This window comes from Chionomys nivalis, chromosome 4 (genome assembly GCF_950005125.1).
Source record: "Chionomys nivalis chromosome 4, mChiNiv1.1, whole genome shotgun sequence".
NCBI classification, from domain to species: Eukaryota; Metazoa; Chordata; class Mammalia; order Rodentia; family Cricetidae; genus Chionomys; species Chionomys nivalis.
In genome coordinates, this window is record NC_080089.1 from 59,000,276 (window position 1) to 59,015,374 (window position 15,099).

A 15,099-nucleotide genomic window follows, 5' to 3' on the forward strand; every position below is an offset into this window, starting at 1 on the left:
AAATATCACTACAATCCTCTAAGCACTGTTAGATATAAGTGAATTTAGTAAAGTTTGAGAGGACAAATGCAATGTAAAAGTCATGTTTTAATAAACCGACTATATCTGAAAAAATTACAAAACAATTCTGTTTATAACAGCACCATAAAACATAAAATGCTTATAGTAAATTGAACCGTAGAAGTAAAAGATCTATATACAGAAAATTATATACAGCACAATAAATGGAAAGTGAGCTTTCCAATTCATGGCTTAGAAAAATTATTAAGATAATTTCTAGCACCTAATGTCACTGATAGATTTATGTCACTGAGGGACTTAATATGGGATACAGTCCCTATTGTCACTTTATAGAGATGTGAAAAAAATAATCCTGATAGAAATGCACAAAGTCAAAGCAGTCTTGAACAAAAAGAATGAAGCTTGATATATTGTGCTGTCCGTGTTATTAAAGAGCTGTAGTAATCAAAATGGTATTAAATGCCATTTACAAAAAAGATAGACTTAAAAGGTAACTCAGTGAGGAAAAAGTACTTCCTGCATAAGCTTGAGGCCCTGAGTTTAAATCCCAAGAACTCACATAATACTGCATACAGCAAGTAGCATGCATCTTTGTTTCTAATGTTTGTACAGCAAGATGGGAAATGGAGACAGAGTCCCCAGAAGCTCATGGACTTTCTGGCATGTGTAGTAGTGAAACGAGGAACTGTTTCAGACAAGATGAAAGTTGAAAGCCAACACCCAAGGCTGTCCTGTGACCGCACAATGTGTACACTTGAACACAAACATGCACATGCACACATCATATATACTGTCTATAAAATATTAGAAGTTTAAGCCGGGTGGTGGTGGCGCACACCTTTAATCCCAGCACTCGGGAGGCAGAGGCAGGCAGATCTGTTAGTTTGAGGCCAGCCTGGTCTACAGAGCTAGTTCCAGGACAGGAACCAATAGCTACAGAGAAACCCTGTCTCGAAAAAGCCAAAAAAAAAAAAAAAAAAAATTAGAAGTTTAAAAAAGGGCACAACCAACAATGGGACACTATAATGAACCTAGGGAAAAACCTACATATTTATGATGATTTTTGACAAAGGTTATCAAGAACACAAAAGAACAGTTTCTTCAATAAAAAGCGTTTTTACAACTGGATGTAAAAGAATGAAACCGGACCATAATCTCACCTCAGATACAAAATACCTAATGTACGTTAATGAATTAAATACATTGTATAAAAGCTCTATGACACTTGTGTGGGTATAGTGATTTCTTAGATATTTCAAAATACACAGGAGGCAAGCAAAAAATAGACAAATAGTATTATATCAAACTAAAAAGCTATATATAACCATATATCTAATCAAGGGTTAATAGCCAAAATATGTACAGACAAGTAATAGGAATATTACTCAATTAAAAAGTACCCAGATAGATGTTTCTCCAAAGATTTAGCATTTCGACATTAGTTGAGGCAGCATTAGATTGTGTCTCACAGCACCTGGGCAGCTTTCCTATAATAGAAGGTGTGTTGGGCCAACCAAGGTGCACTTTGTGTACCAATCACAGCACACCACCCTTACAAAGTAAGTTTTATGTGCACCAGTTGCCACTTTTCATCTTTCCCACCAGTTAGAACAGTTTAACTGCTATTCCCTTGGAGCAATTGATCCTTCTCTGGATTAGGTTTAAATGTTGCAAGGTCTTCTACAATTCATTGAAATTTACTGTAGCTAACAGTCTTTGGTACAAGTTGTTTGAAATAGCCCCTAGCTAGGCTAAGCTTCCAGGAGCTGGAGTAGTCAGCTCCAGTCACTGTCTGATTTTGCCAGATTGTCCTTGCAATGCTCAAAACAGGGCCATAGTGGCACCGGCTATTCTTTTGCTTAAGGCTTCCAGGGCATCAAAGGAGAGTCCAACAGCTGCTAATCAATGAGTCAGATTGCCCCTTCTCCCAATGCCAATACTTATTTAGATGAAAAAGAAGAGCAGGAGTGCTTGCAATAAAAACTTTAAAACCTTACTACTAGAATGATTTTTAACAGTGCTTAATGTATGCCTGGAGCTCCAGGGAAAAGCTGTATCTCTCATTTCTTTCGTAGTGCCGAGGTTTCATTGAATTTAGTCACATTATATGTCAGGTCTCAATTGGAGAGAATTGGGTAATTATTTTTTTTTTTTTTTTTTTTTTTTTTTTTTGGTTTTTCGAGACAGGGTTTCTCTGTGGCTTTTGGAGCCTGTCCTGGAACTAGCTCTTGTAGACCAGGCTGGTCTCGAACTCACAGAGATCCGCCTGCCTCTGCCTCCCGAGTGCTGGGATTAAAGGCGTGCGCCACCACCGCCCGGCCCTATTTTTAAAGTTTCTAAACTAAGTATACAAAAAGGTAATTACTGGAGATATTTTTAAAGTAAAAATAATGTAACTAGTTAAGACACATGACTATTTAAAGCCTTAAAAATCAAGAGTAGTAAAAAATATCACTGCAGAGTGAGCCCCAGTTGTAATCAGTAAGAAGGAAGATGCTGGTGCACCCAACTGCTTATGGGTACTCCTATGTATTGTATAATGAGGGGATCACAAAGATAAACTGCATTTACTCTGTAGTAATTGTGAGAACACAGATGTCTTGTACTCTACCTCTGAACACTCAGAGATTGGTAATAGAGAAAGCTGAAAGTGCCTTTGTGTGCATTTTGCCAAAATAATAGAACTACTAGTCAGAGCTTCTTCCTCTGCCATACTTTTCATACAGTATTTGACTGGCAAATTTAAGCCACTTCCAGAACTCTAGATGCATTAGTTTGTGAAATATAGTTTAATTTTTGGTTTGTAGCTTTTGGAGGAAGAAGAGAGTAGAATGGTTAATTCATATTTTTCATTTAATCTTATCATTCATGAAATGTTTACGTAGTATTGGAAATGAATGTTCAGTGTTGCCCAAAGGAACAACACATGAACAAAGTGAAAGTAAAACTGTACTGGACTTTTTATTTGGGGCCACCAACCAGCTCCCAAATCATGATACGGAGTCTAGTTTTGAATGGTTGGCCTTACCTTAGCTCTTTTCTGGCTAGCTCTTTTAACTTAAATTAACCTTAAATCTACCATTTTCCTTAGGGCTTTTTACTTTTCTTTCTGTATATCTTACTTTCGCTGCTCCTGGTGACTGCTTAGCTTCTTGCTCCAGGCATCACCCTCGTCTCCTCCTCCTCTTTCTTCTCCTTCCTCCCTTGAGCCTAGATTTTTTCTTCTATTAATTTTCTCTCCCTGCCAGCCCCATCTATTTTTCCTGCCTAGCTATTGACCATTAAACTCTTTATGAGATCAGTCAAGGTCCTTGGGCAATCAAGGTGAAACAAATACAACACTTCTTTATATAATTAAACAAATGCAGCATCAACAAAAGTAACACACTTTTTTTAAAAAATATTTATTTATTATGTATACAATATTCTGTCTGTGTCTATGCCTGCAGGCCAGAAGAGGGCACCAGACCCCATTACAGATGGTTTTTGAGCCACCATGTGGTTTCTGGGAATTGAACTCAGGACCTTTGGTAGAGCAGGCGAAGCTCTTAACCTCTGAGCCATCTCTCCAGCCCAAGTAACACACTTTTATACAGTTAATGTTATGCAACGAAAACAAATGTAACACACCTATACAGGGTTAAAATAATATTCTACAAGAGTAAGTCTTCAAGGTGATTGCTCTTTTTGCAAAAAAGGTATGCCAGAAGCCAAATCTAGCTAGTAACCAATTTTGCCAAAATGGCTTTATCTTTTAGACTTCATGTAGGTGGTGTCTCATACTATTGATGGGTACTGGGCTTCACACTCTGACATGACTGGCTTATTGACACAGAGGGAAAGGGGGAGAGCCCTTGTCAGACTAACCACCTTTGGTAAATAAAATATTTCTCACAATTAGAAATAATGAAAAGTGGCTGATGATATTTTATCATATATAAGTATGTGTGTATGTATGTATATATATAATTTTCCCCTTCTGTTTAGCACTTGCTGGAGGTAAATTCTTTGAAGCATCTGACAAGACTCACCCTACAGGATCGGATTACCAAATCCCTTCTTCATCTGCACAAGAAAAAGAAACCTCCCAGTATCAGCGCCCAGTTTCAGGTTATTACTTTTTCTGCTCATGCAAATACAATCCTGTTTCTTAAAGGTTGTTGTTGAAGGATCAAATTAAGCTGAAGATCATTGATGTGATGTGATTCATTGCCTATGAAGCCATAAATTGAGAGTACTTTTATTAGAAAAGGAGTTAGGTTGTATATCCAAGAATCAGAGGTTTTTCTTTAATAAAATAGAAAGTGAAGGAGCTGGGCGGTGGTGGCACACGCCTTTAATCCCAGCACTCGGGAGGCAGAGGCAGGCGGATCTCTGGGAGTTCGAGACCAGCCTGGTCTACAAGAGCTAGTTCCGGGACAGGCACCAAAGCTACAGAGAAACCCTGTCTCGAAAAACCAAAAAAAAAAAAAAAAAAAAGGTGAAGGATACATTTAATCCTAAGCAAGAAGAAGGAAAATTACAAAGATAAATAGAAGTCTGTGAAGCTATAAACAAGAGGGTCTGGAGAGAACCACCCCAGCTTCACCTCCAGAGAATCTGATGATTCGGGCCTTTGTGGGCCTCAGGACTCTAATACTCTAACACACACACACACAAAACTAAAAATACAATAAATCTTTAAAAAAAATTCTTAAAAGGAAAACCTGAAGACTACTGAAGGAGATTAATTAAAACAAAAGCTCTGGTTCTTTGAGAAGATCAAAAACTGATACTCCTCTATCCAGACTAATTGGGATATATATAAAACCAAGTGTAGAAGAGAGAATATCACTACATACTTTACAAACATTAAAATTCATTTAAGGTAGTGGTTCTTTTCTGAGTGATTTCTAAAACTGACAAAAATGTAAGAATATCAATGCAGGGCATGGTGACATATGTCTGTAATCACAGTACTCAGAAGGCTGACATAGGAACATCACAAGGTCAGCCTGAGCTACACAGCTTGTCAAAAGCCAACCTTGAACAAATATCAAGGTCATATCTCAAAACAAACAGGAAAAAAAAAAGAAAAAAAGCAAGACTTTTTATTTTTTAGTTTATTGCTTTTATTTTTAAAAAATGCATTTGAATATTGTTACTTAATGAAATGTGAAGAATAGTGAAAATCATTCTCTATTTAGAGTATTCTAAAATGCATCTGCAATAATGACTATTGCCAGGGCCTCAGCTTTAAGATTAAGTTTAAACTGCATTCCTTATCCTCAGCAAATTCTTGATTTAACCAGAATGGGAATGTACATAATTTCCTTTTCAGAAACAAACCCTGTATGTATAGAAGGTTGTTTCCATATTTTGCCACACTTGTTTATATTTATAAGTCACTTGTCAACTCCTAAGTAAAAGCATACTCATGACACTGCTTTTATTGCAGGCCTCCTTAAGCAAGCTGATGGAGACACTTGATCAAGCAGAACCATATTTTGTAAAATGTATTCGCTCCAATGCTGAAAAGGTAAAAGTATTCTGTATAAGACTTAGGTTGCTTCATAACAAAGCTCGAATTACATTAAAAGGGAATAGAAAGGAATTATGCATAGTTTTTATATTATATTTCATAAATATTATTTATAGCTAGTCTTTTAATTTCCATATTACCCATCTGTAAAGTGTTTGTGGATTTGATTCAACATGTACTAGAATCTCTGGGATAAGTATTAATAGCCCTTGAAATTCCATTAGAAGAAAAAAGATTTTTTTCTCTGAAAATTGTATTACTATTAATAATAGTTAACCTCTTCTGTTTAGATATAGTCTATGTTTCTTTAAAAATTATTTGGCATTTTCATGGTTAGAAATTTTTACCCTTAACCTTTTCTATTTCAGTGCCCTTATTTATAGTTTGTTGAAATATAATGTGTAGATATGTTTGTCAGTCTGGATACTCAAAAGTCAGCTGTACTTTTAAGACAAATCTGAATTTGGAGATCTATTAACTTTTTTCTTTCTTTGTTTTAGCTACCCTTAAGATTCAATGATACTTTGGTACTAAGGCAGCTTCGGTACACTGGAATGCTGGAGACAGTTCGAATTCGTCAATCAGGATATAGCTCCAAGTATTCTTTCCAGGTTATATACTTTATATTTAAATATATATACATGTATATTCATATCAAGTGAATTTGTACCACAAATTCCAATTGTTCCTTTTTTTTTAACGGGAAGGTTTTTTTTTTTAAATTTTATTTTATATGCATTGACATTTTGCCATGGGGGTCAGGCCCCTAGAACTAGAGTTACAGATGTGAACTGCCTTGTGGGTGCTGGAATTGAACCCAGGTCCTTTGGAAGAGCAATCAGTGCTCTTAACCACTGAACCATCTCTCCAACCCCCAGTTCTTAATAAAAAAATCCAGAGTCAGATATTAGTGGGTGAAAGCTGAGAGATCAAAGAAGCAGTGCAGCTAGCCACTAGAGAGACCTTTTACCTCTACCAAATCCTCAGACCAAAAGAGCAATCTTGACCTCAGACCGCCTCCTTAGACTCCATCCTCAGACTGTTTCTGTTGCCACAAACCTCAGACTGCACTGAGCTCGTCTCCTCCCACTTTATAGTTCTCTCTCCACCCAACTATATCCGTTCCTATCTCCAACCCCTTTAATGCTGGGATTAAAGGCATGTGACTCCCATGTACTGCAATCAAAGGTGTGAGCCAACATCACCTGGCTCTTTGAGGTTGAATCGGTCTAGTATAGCCCAGGGTGGCCTTGAACTCACAGAGATCCATCTCCCTCTGTCTCCCAAGTTCTGGGATTAAAAGTGTGTACCATCACTTTTTGGCCTCTAGTGGCTTAGCTCTATACTCTGATCTCCAGGCAAGCTTTATTTGCAAAAACACAAAATAATAAACAAATTATTTCTACATATTTTACTTATTATATACCTGTGTAATAACCCTGGCTGTTCTGAAACTTGTTTTGTAGACCACACTCTCTCAGAGATTCACCTGCTTCTGCCATACGAGTGCTGGGATTAAAGGTATGAGCCACCATGCCTGGCTCATTTTTTAATTTTACCATTTTTAAACAAAGTTGAAAAAGCGTTAAGAGAATACTCATTTTTTTGGAAGTGCAGCAGTCTTGTTGAGTATATGCTGTGATACAGTATTTGACTATTCCTATTTGTCTATTCTCATTTGATAAAAATGTTTGCTAAACCAGGTGATACACTTGGGAGGCACAGGCAAGTGGCTCTCTGTGAGTTCAAGGCCAGCCTGGTCTACAAGAGCTAGTTCCAGGACAGGCTCCAAAACTACAGGAAACCCTGTCCCCCCCCAAAAAAAAGAAAAAGAAAAAAAGAAAAAAAATGTTTGCTGATGCTAAGTTTGACTATAATTTACCAATTTCCACACTGATTTTTTCCAATAATTGAAAGATCATTCAATCAGAATGATCTTGTCTAATGAAAAGGTTCCATTTGTTTTTTCCTTTAATTTTCTTAGAAAGACTTCTTACATAGAAAGCTTACAGAATGTTACTCAGCAATCATTATCAGATATACTGCTATGTGTGTAAAAATTATATTGGAACCTTTCAGGAACTAAGCAGTTTTTGTTGTATGCAAAGAGAGAACTTGATTCTCATTTGTATGTTCCAAAGGCTGCTTTATTTCCTTTCCCTCCTTGCTGGATTTCAGGTTCTTGCTAAATGACTTTTATTTGGTCTTTGGTATGGCTTTCTCAAAAAGAATAATTAACTTCTACCCTTCTTTTTTTATTTCTTTTTCTTTTTTTAAATTTAGTTTTCTTTTGATAACATGATTCAGACTCTGTATCTTTCCTCTTACTGTGTTTTGAAGCTATATTTTTAAGAGATACTTTTTTATTTTATGTTTATGATTGTTTTACTTGCATGTATATCTCTGTGCCATGTGAGTACAGTGTCTTTGGAGGCCTAAAGCAGGTATTGTATTCCCCTGAATGAGTTACAGAGGGCAGTTAGCAGGCATGTGGACACTTGGAATCTAGCCTAAACCTTTGGAAGAGCTTTCAGTGCTGAGCCATGTCTTCTGCACCTCCTATTTATAATACAGTAACAAATAGTTTCTTTTGTTTCATCCTACTATTTTATTAATAAGTTTTTTCTTTGACAATTTCATACACGTATATAATAAATTCTCGTTACTCTCATACCCATTCTCATTATTTTTCTACCCCTACCAGTTTGCTACCTTCAACTTTTAAAAGAATGAGAAAGGCCGAGCGGTGGTGGCGCACGCCTTTAATCCCAGCACTCAGGAGGCAGAGGCAGGCGGATCTCTGTGAGTTCGAGGCCAGCCTGGTCTACAAGAGCTAGTTCCAGGACAGGCTCAAAAGCTACAGAGAAATCCTGTCTTGAAAAACAAAAAAAAGGGGGGGAGGGCATGCCCTAGAGTACCTTCACTCATGTAGCCCCTGCTCTCTTCCAGTGTATTCTGATCTTTCCACTGCCTTGCTTTAAGGAATTTTATTATTATTTATTAAAAGACTGAGAAACCCCTTATTGTTAATTTAGGGTTTAAAATTCATCTAGTTCTTTTGTGATTTGATATCAATTTCTTTTCACTTTTTAGGATTTTGTGAGTCACTTTCATGTACTTCTTCCCCGAAATATTATTCCTTCTAAATTTAACATTCAAGATTTCTTCAAGAAAATAAATATTAATCCTGATAATTACCAAGTTGGAAAAACGATGGTAAGTATATAGAGCCTTAGTCAAAATTGAGTGCATTTTATATTTTCATAATACCTTCTTTGTCATGAGTTTTATGAAAAGATAGTATGTTATCAAATATTACAAGCAAACTAGGTGGCTTTAAATTTATGCTTTTATTTATTTGTGTGTATATGTATGTGTATGGGCACAGATGTGCTATGGCATGAGTGTGGAGGTCAGAGGAAAACTTGTGAACTTGATTCTCTCCCTTTACCATGTGGATCCCAGTGATGAATCTTAAGTTGTCAGGCTTAGTAGTAGGTACTTTTACCCACTATGCTATCTTGTTGGCCCCAAATTTTATTTTATTATTATTATTGTTGTTGTTACTGTATTTGTATATGAGCAATGTATGAATGCTAGCGCATCCATGCAAGACAGTTTTCAAGAGTTTGTCCTCCTTTTGTCTTAGGTTTGTAAGACAAAACTCAGGTTCTTATGCTTACACACCAAGCACTTTTACCCAGCAAACCCTCTTAACTGACCATAGGGCCTTTTCTTTTTTAATGACTGTAGTAAAGGTGCTTGCCATCATGTCTGATGACCTGAGTTTAATCTCAGAACCCATGTGGTAGGTAGAAGAGAACTGACTTCTACAATTGTTACCTGACCCTACCCACCCCCACAACCTAAAATAAAATGTTGTAATCAGTACTAATCATAGAATTCCTGGTCGATGGTCTATTTCTAATTACGACCTCAGCTGTAATTCAAACCATCTCTGAATAAGATATTCTACTGTAATGACCAATTTAGCTTGTCTACAGTAGCATTATTCTGATTCTTCCCTTTTCAGCTATTTGTTACCTTTTCTTTATATTCCTTCATTTTGTTCCTCCTAGGAACTCTCTGCAGGCTAACTTGGTCTACAGAGCAAGTTCCAGGACAGCCAAGACTACATAGAGATACCCTGTCTTAAAAAACGGGGGTGGGGGGGTGGGGGGGTGATTTCGTATCTCAGCCCATTTCTCCATTTCTGATTCCATTTTGTTTCTGATCCATAGCTCTTTTCCTCTGTGTCATTTAAATATATCACTTTCTTTTTGACTTCATGTCAATTATTTTTCTAGTAGACTCCTCATTAAGCTTATATTATCTTCCTCACACACACTGTCTGATCCTCCATATTGTCTTGGACATAGTACTACATGCCTGTAGTCCCAGTACTAGAAAGCAGTGCCAGAAGACTCACTCATTCAAGACTGTTCTCAGCTACATAGAAATTTAGGGCAGCCTGGGCTACATGAGCATCTGTCACAAACACACAAGACAAACAAAATCCACTTCCATATTGTAGCTTCATAATATTTAACAGTACTTTTTGAAGACTAATTCAGTTATTCATTGTCTCATGTGCTTTAATTTTTCTAACTAGCTAGAAACTTTGTTTTTCCAATCCTTTTATTGCTCAGGTAAGATCTTCTGTCTCCATCCCATAGTTGTTTATTCTTTAACTCTTGATATATCTGTCCACTCCTAAAGATGAACCATAAGTTCTATTTCAAAGAGATATGTCTATTTTATACTTACTTTTGACTCTGGGAATGAAGAAACTTTTAGTGCACTTTAGATGTCAAATAGATGGTTACTGTTGGTTCCTTCAGGTTGTACTCACTTTTTAAGATCGGCAGTTATCAGTTTTTCCCCATTCCAAAATTTTAAAAAATTGTGACATTGACTAGTGGTATACTGATCTTTTACAGCAATGACTTTTCCAGATGAGAAGCAGTAATGTAGCAGAGTGTTTGACAATAGAAATTTGGTACATTTTCTAATTTTCCCCATCTCCTCTCTCATGTACTCACATTTTTTTTTTTTTTAGTTTGAAAATGATTACTTTAGTTCAGGTGATAGAACTATTTTTGGTTTTCTGAGACAGGGTTTCTCTGTGTAGTCCTGGCCATCCTGGAACTAGCGCTTGTCAACCAGGCTGGCCTTGAACTCACAGAGATCTGCCTGTCTCTCTCTTTCTAGTGCTATGATTAAAGGCCTGCACCACCCCCGCCCAGTGTGATAGAACTATTTATCAGTACTTTATTTGCATGTCTGCCATTATATATGTCCTTTTCTGAAAGAGTAGCTTACCCCAGAAACAATAATTCATGAATAGTGTTCATTTCTTCTTAAGCTTTATTCCTTGTCTTCCTTCTCATAGGTTTTCCTAAAGGAGCATGAACGACAGCACTTACAAGATCTGCTTCACCAGGAAGTGCTTCGAAGAATTGTACTATTGCAGCGGTGGTTTAGGGTCTTGCTCTCTAGGCAACAGTTTCTCCATTTGAGACAGGCATCTGTTATTATCCAGGTGGGATGAGACTAGGATTCTTTGTGTAAGAGTGAGTTTGACTTCATTTAGTAACCAGAACCATTTTACTGTGAAACATCGAAGTAATAATGAAACTTCAGATTGTATAATTAACCTCAGCTAGGTTATATTATTTAAAATAGCTGTGGTGGGGCTGTTTTCAAGACAGGGTTTCTCTATGTAAGTTTTAGAGCCAGTTCTAGAACTTGCTATGTAGATCAGGCTGGCCTCAAATTTAAAATAGCTGCTTTTGATAAGCAAAAAAAGTTTTTTATTTATTTTCTAAAAAAACAAGTTTTTACTCATTAGCTTACATTTGTAGTATTCTTGGATAGTGGCCTTACCTGAAGTTTACTTTATCATCAACCACTACTATATGAAATTTTTTTTATCCTTGATGAATTTTCTCAGAGGCCATTCTACTCTCCTAGTTTCTTGTTGTCATCAACTTTAATAGCATTGATTTAGTGCTTAGCACAAAGGGCCTCCATCAACTCGGCATATATAGGCTCATAGTTGGGTGAAAGTCCACAAAGATGGGCATGACACTTGTTTAAGGCTTTGGCAACTTTGTGAATCCCACCTGTTAAGTCATTGTGGTCTTAGAAGAGGTGAGCTTCAACACCTCTTGTAAAGCAGTATCCATTTTCATTACACCTGCAGCAGCAGTGCCTTCTGTGGGCACAGCAACAGCTTGCAGGTGAGACCAAACTCAGACCGACCAGAACATCAACACAACTCAGTGGCAGCATATAAAGAGTTAACATTATTATAATAATGTTATTAACCACCAACAAGCTATTTGCTTATATGCTTAAAGTGCTAATGACGTAGAAATTTAGCCTTTTTTACCTATCCTATGAAACGAGTGATAACTTGACAGACATTTCTCATTTCCCTTAGCGTTTCTGGAGGAATTACCTAAATCAGAAGCATGTCAGAAATGCGACTGTGAAGAAAGATGCTTTGATTATGGCTAGTGCAGCGTCCCTTCTCCAAGCTTCCTGGCGTGCTCACTTAGAGAGACAGCGATACTTGGAGTTACGAGCTGCAGCTGTCATTATCCAGCACAGGTGGAGGGAACTGTGTAGATGCCGACACAGGGCTGCTACCTGTATACAGGCAAGGTGGAGGAGCTACAGGCAAAGTAAGAAGTACAAAGAACAAAGGAACAAAATTATCCTTTTACAGTCAACGTATAGAGGATTCAGAGCAAGGCAGAGGTAATCTATGTTAATGAAGCAGTTGGTTCTTCGTTTTTATAGGTCCTTTATTTAAACCTTTGCTTTAATACTTTCATTATTACCTATGTTTTTTATCACTAGACTGTGATAAATTTCTACCAGTTCTTACCTGCAATGTCTGGGCTATAGCAGAAGTTAAATGTTCATTGAATTAAATCAAGTTGGGAACCTCCATGACCTATGGTTATAACTGCTAAGAAAAAAGACCTTGTACATATGGTTTAATCTTATAAATTTGGAAATATTCAACTCCCCCTTTTTTTTTGACCTTGGGAACATTGATCTCTATTGTACTATATTAAAGTCACACTATTGATGGATCTTTAGTTAACATTTTGTTGAGGCTCTCCAGATAGGAATTACTCATATAAAGAAGAAGATAATTCAACCTAGTATAATCAAGTTAGTTTTTGCAGGTGAATATAGTGGTACATTCTAGTCCTAGCTAAATAGGGGACTGAAGCAGGAAGATTACATTGAGCCTGCAGTTTAAGGTCAACTTTGAACATAATTAAGGATAGCAAGGTTCCATCTATTAAAAAATTATAGTAAATTCTCTAATCCACTTTGTCTTTTTTTGTATAGATATAAAGCTTTAAAAGAGCAAAGGCTGAAAGAAACAAAACTAGAGCATGGATTGGTGCATATCAAGGCATGTGGAACTCTAGAAATTCAGGGTTCAGACCCTTCTGAGTGGGAGGATCGTTCTTTTGACAACAGAGTGAAAGCCATAGAGGAATGTAAGTCTGTAATAGAGAGTAATCGAATTAGCCGTGAAAGTTCCATGGATTTCTCAAAGGAGTCTCCAGACAAGCAGCATGAGAGAGGCAGAAGCCAAAGTGGTACGGACTTGCAGGAAGAAGTGATTGTAAGACAGAGACCCAAGTCCTTGGAGGATCTCCATCAGAAAAAAGTAGGTCGAGCCAAAAGGGAAAGTCGGAGAATGAGAGAATTAGAACAAGCTATATTTAGCTTAGAATTGCTGAAAGTTCGCTCTCTTGGTGGTGTGTCTCCTTCAGAGGAACGTAGATGGTCTTCAGAACTGGCTTCTGAAGGCCTGCAGTCTCCACAGGGTACACCTGATAGTGAGAGTTCACAAGGAAGCTTAGAACTTCTGACTTGTGAGGAGGGCCAACAGAGCAAACCAGAGTCCCTCATTTTAGATGAGGGGGAATTGAAGATTTCATCACCCAATATATCTCCTAATCCAAGATTCCATTCACAAGACAATGTCCTCAGTGCCTCAAAGGACACTAGCTCTGTATTGACTAGAAAAGGAACATCTTGTGACTCAGAGCATTTGAAGAATGGGACTGCTAAGGAAAAGCTGGTCTGTTCTGAACCTATCACCTGTAAACCCCAGCTGAGAGACTCTTTTGTTTCAAATAGTCTACCTACATTTTTTTATATTCCCCATCAAGAACCTCTAAAAACAAGTTCCCAACCAGACACAAGTATCCAAAGAAACAAACTGCTGGAAAGAGAAACCACTTTGAATACAGCTATTACTTTAGATATCAACAGGGAAGCCAGGAAGTGTCAGTTCTCAGGAGATCAAGTGATTCCTTTGAATACAGATGCTTCGTGTACTGTGCTTAAGAAGTTGGAAAAGCTGAATACTGAAAAGGAGAAAAGGCAGAAGCAGTTACAGCAGCAGAATGAAAAAGAAATGATGGAACAGATTCGTCAACAGACAGATATTTTAGAGAAGGAACATAAAGCCTTCAAGACAGTTGAACAGGCACGCACTGAGGAATCTCTCTTGGCACCATCTTTTTATCAGCCAAGACAAAGAGTAGAGAGGCCATCTTCTCTGCACATCCAAAATACCCCAAGTGAGGGAGAAGCTGGTGTACTAGGTTCCCCATCAGCAGTCACTAAAAGAGATACAGCTCTTGCCACGAAGGATAGTTCCTCCATTCATTTACCTCCGAAAGACCGACCTGTCACCCTCTTCTTTGAAAGAAAAGGAAGCCCATGCCAATCAAAGACTGCCAGGGAATTATCCAAGACAGAAAGAATAGGCACCCAACATGTTGCCTGTAAACTCTCTAATAATCGCATTACAGAAAGAGAACACTTTAGGTCAACTCACTCTTATGGCCACAGACCTGATGACCCTTCCAGAGGGGGAAACTCAAGAGCCATTTTCTTCACACCGAAAGACAATATTCCACTGTAAGTAAAATTTGTATTTTATATGTTAAGTAGGAAGTTTCCTAGGGTAGTTTGTTGAAGCGCTTTGTGTGTTCCACTCTTGTCTATATGCATGCTACACTATCTAATTTGTGATTTTTCTCTGTGTAAAGTATGAGTAGTTATAGCCTAGGAATCTTTGAGTGTAGATAGCACATTTCTTTTTATTCTTCCTCATTAATTGAAAAGCATTTGCAAAGGACAATATGGTGCTTGTCAATGTTCCAGGCATTCAGCATGTGCTGGTCGATGTAGAGCTATGAAGTGGAGTGATTCAATCTGGTTATTTTCAAGACTTTTCAGAACATGTTTTGTCACAGCTATTGGCCCTATTTATGGTCTTCATTAATATCTTTTATCATAAAATTTAAGTGTATGATATAGTAATATTAGTTGTATAAAAGTTGTTATCAACAGGTCTTTTTCATCTTTAGCACTAAAACTCACTAAACAGCTTTTTCCCCAGTTGCTGGCTGCCATCTTCTACTTTATAGGGTTTGTGCTGGGATTAAAAGCATGTGCCACCACTATCCAGCTATTAGAAGTTTTTTTGTTTTGTTTTGTTTTTCTGTATT

At 37.3% G+C, this 15,099-nt stretch overlaps 1 protein-coding gene across 7 annotated transcripts in view; it reads left to right on the forward strand.

The window, feature by feature from the left end:
• Myo9a (myosin IXA) overlaps nt 1-15,099 on the forward strand; it is a 197,297-nt gene that overhangs the window by 121,885 nt on the left and 60,313 nt on the right. For all 7 annotated transcript variants that reach the window (XM_057766444.1, XM_057766446.1, XM_057766445.1 and 4 more), the window contains 7 exons: nt 4,009-4,131; nt 5,459-5,539; nt 6,043-6,153; nt 8,636-8,758; nt 10,935-11,084; nt 11,988-12,307; nt 12,914-14,506. In XM_057766444.1, coding sequence (XP_057622427.1) covers nt 4,009-4,131; nt 5,459-5,539; nt 6,043-6,153; nt 8,636-8,758; nt 10,935-11,084; nt 11,988-12,307; nt 12,914-14,506 — 2,501 coding nt within the window. The remainder of the gene's footprint in view (nt 1-4,008; nt 4,132-5,458; nt 5,540-6,042; nt 6,154-8,635; nt 8,759-10,934; nt 11,085-11,987; nt 12,308-12,913; nt 14,507-15,099) is intronic.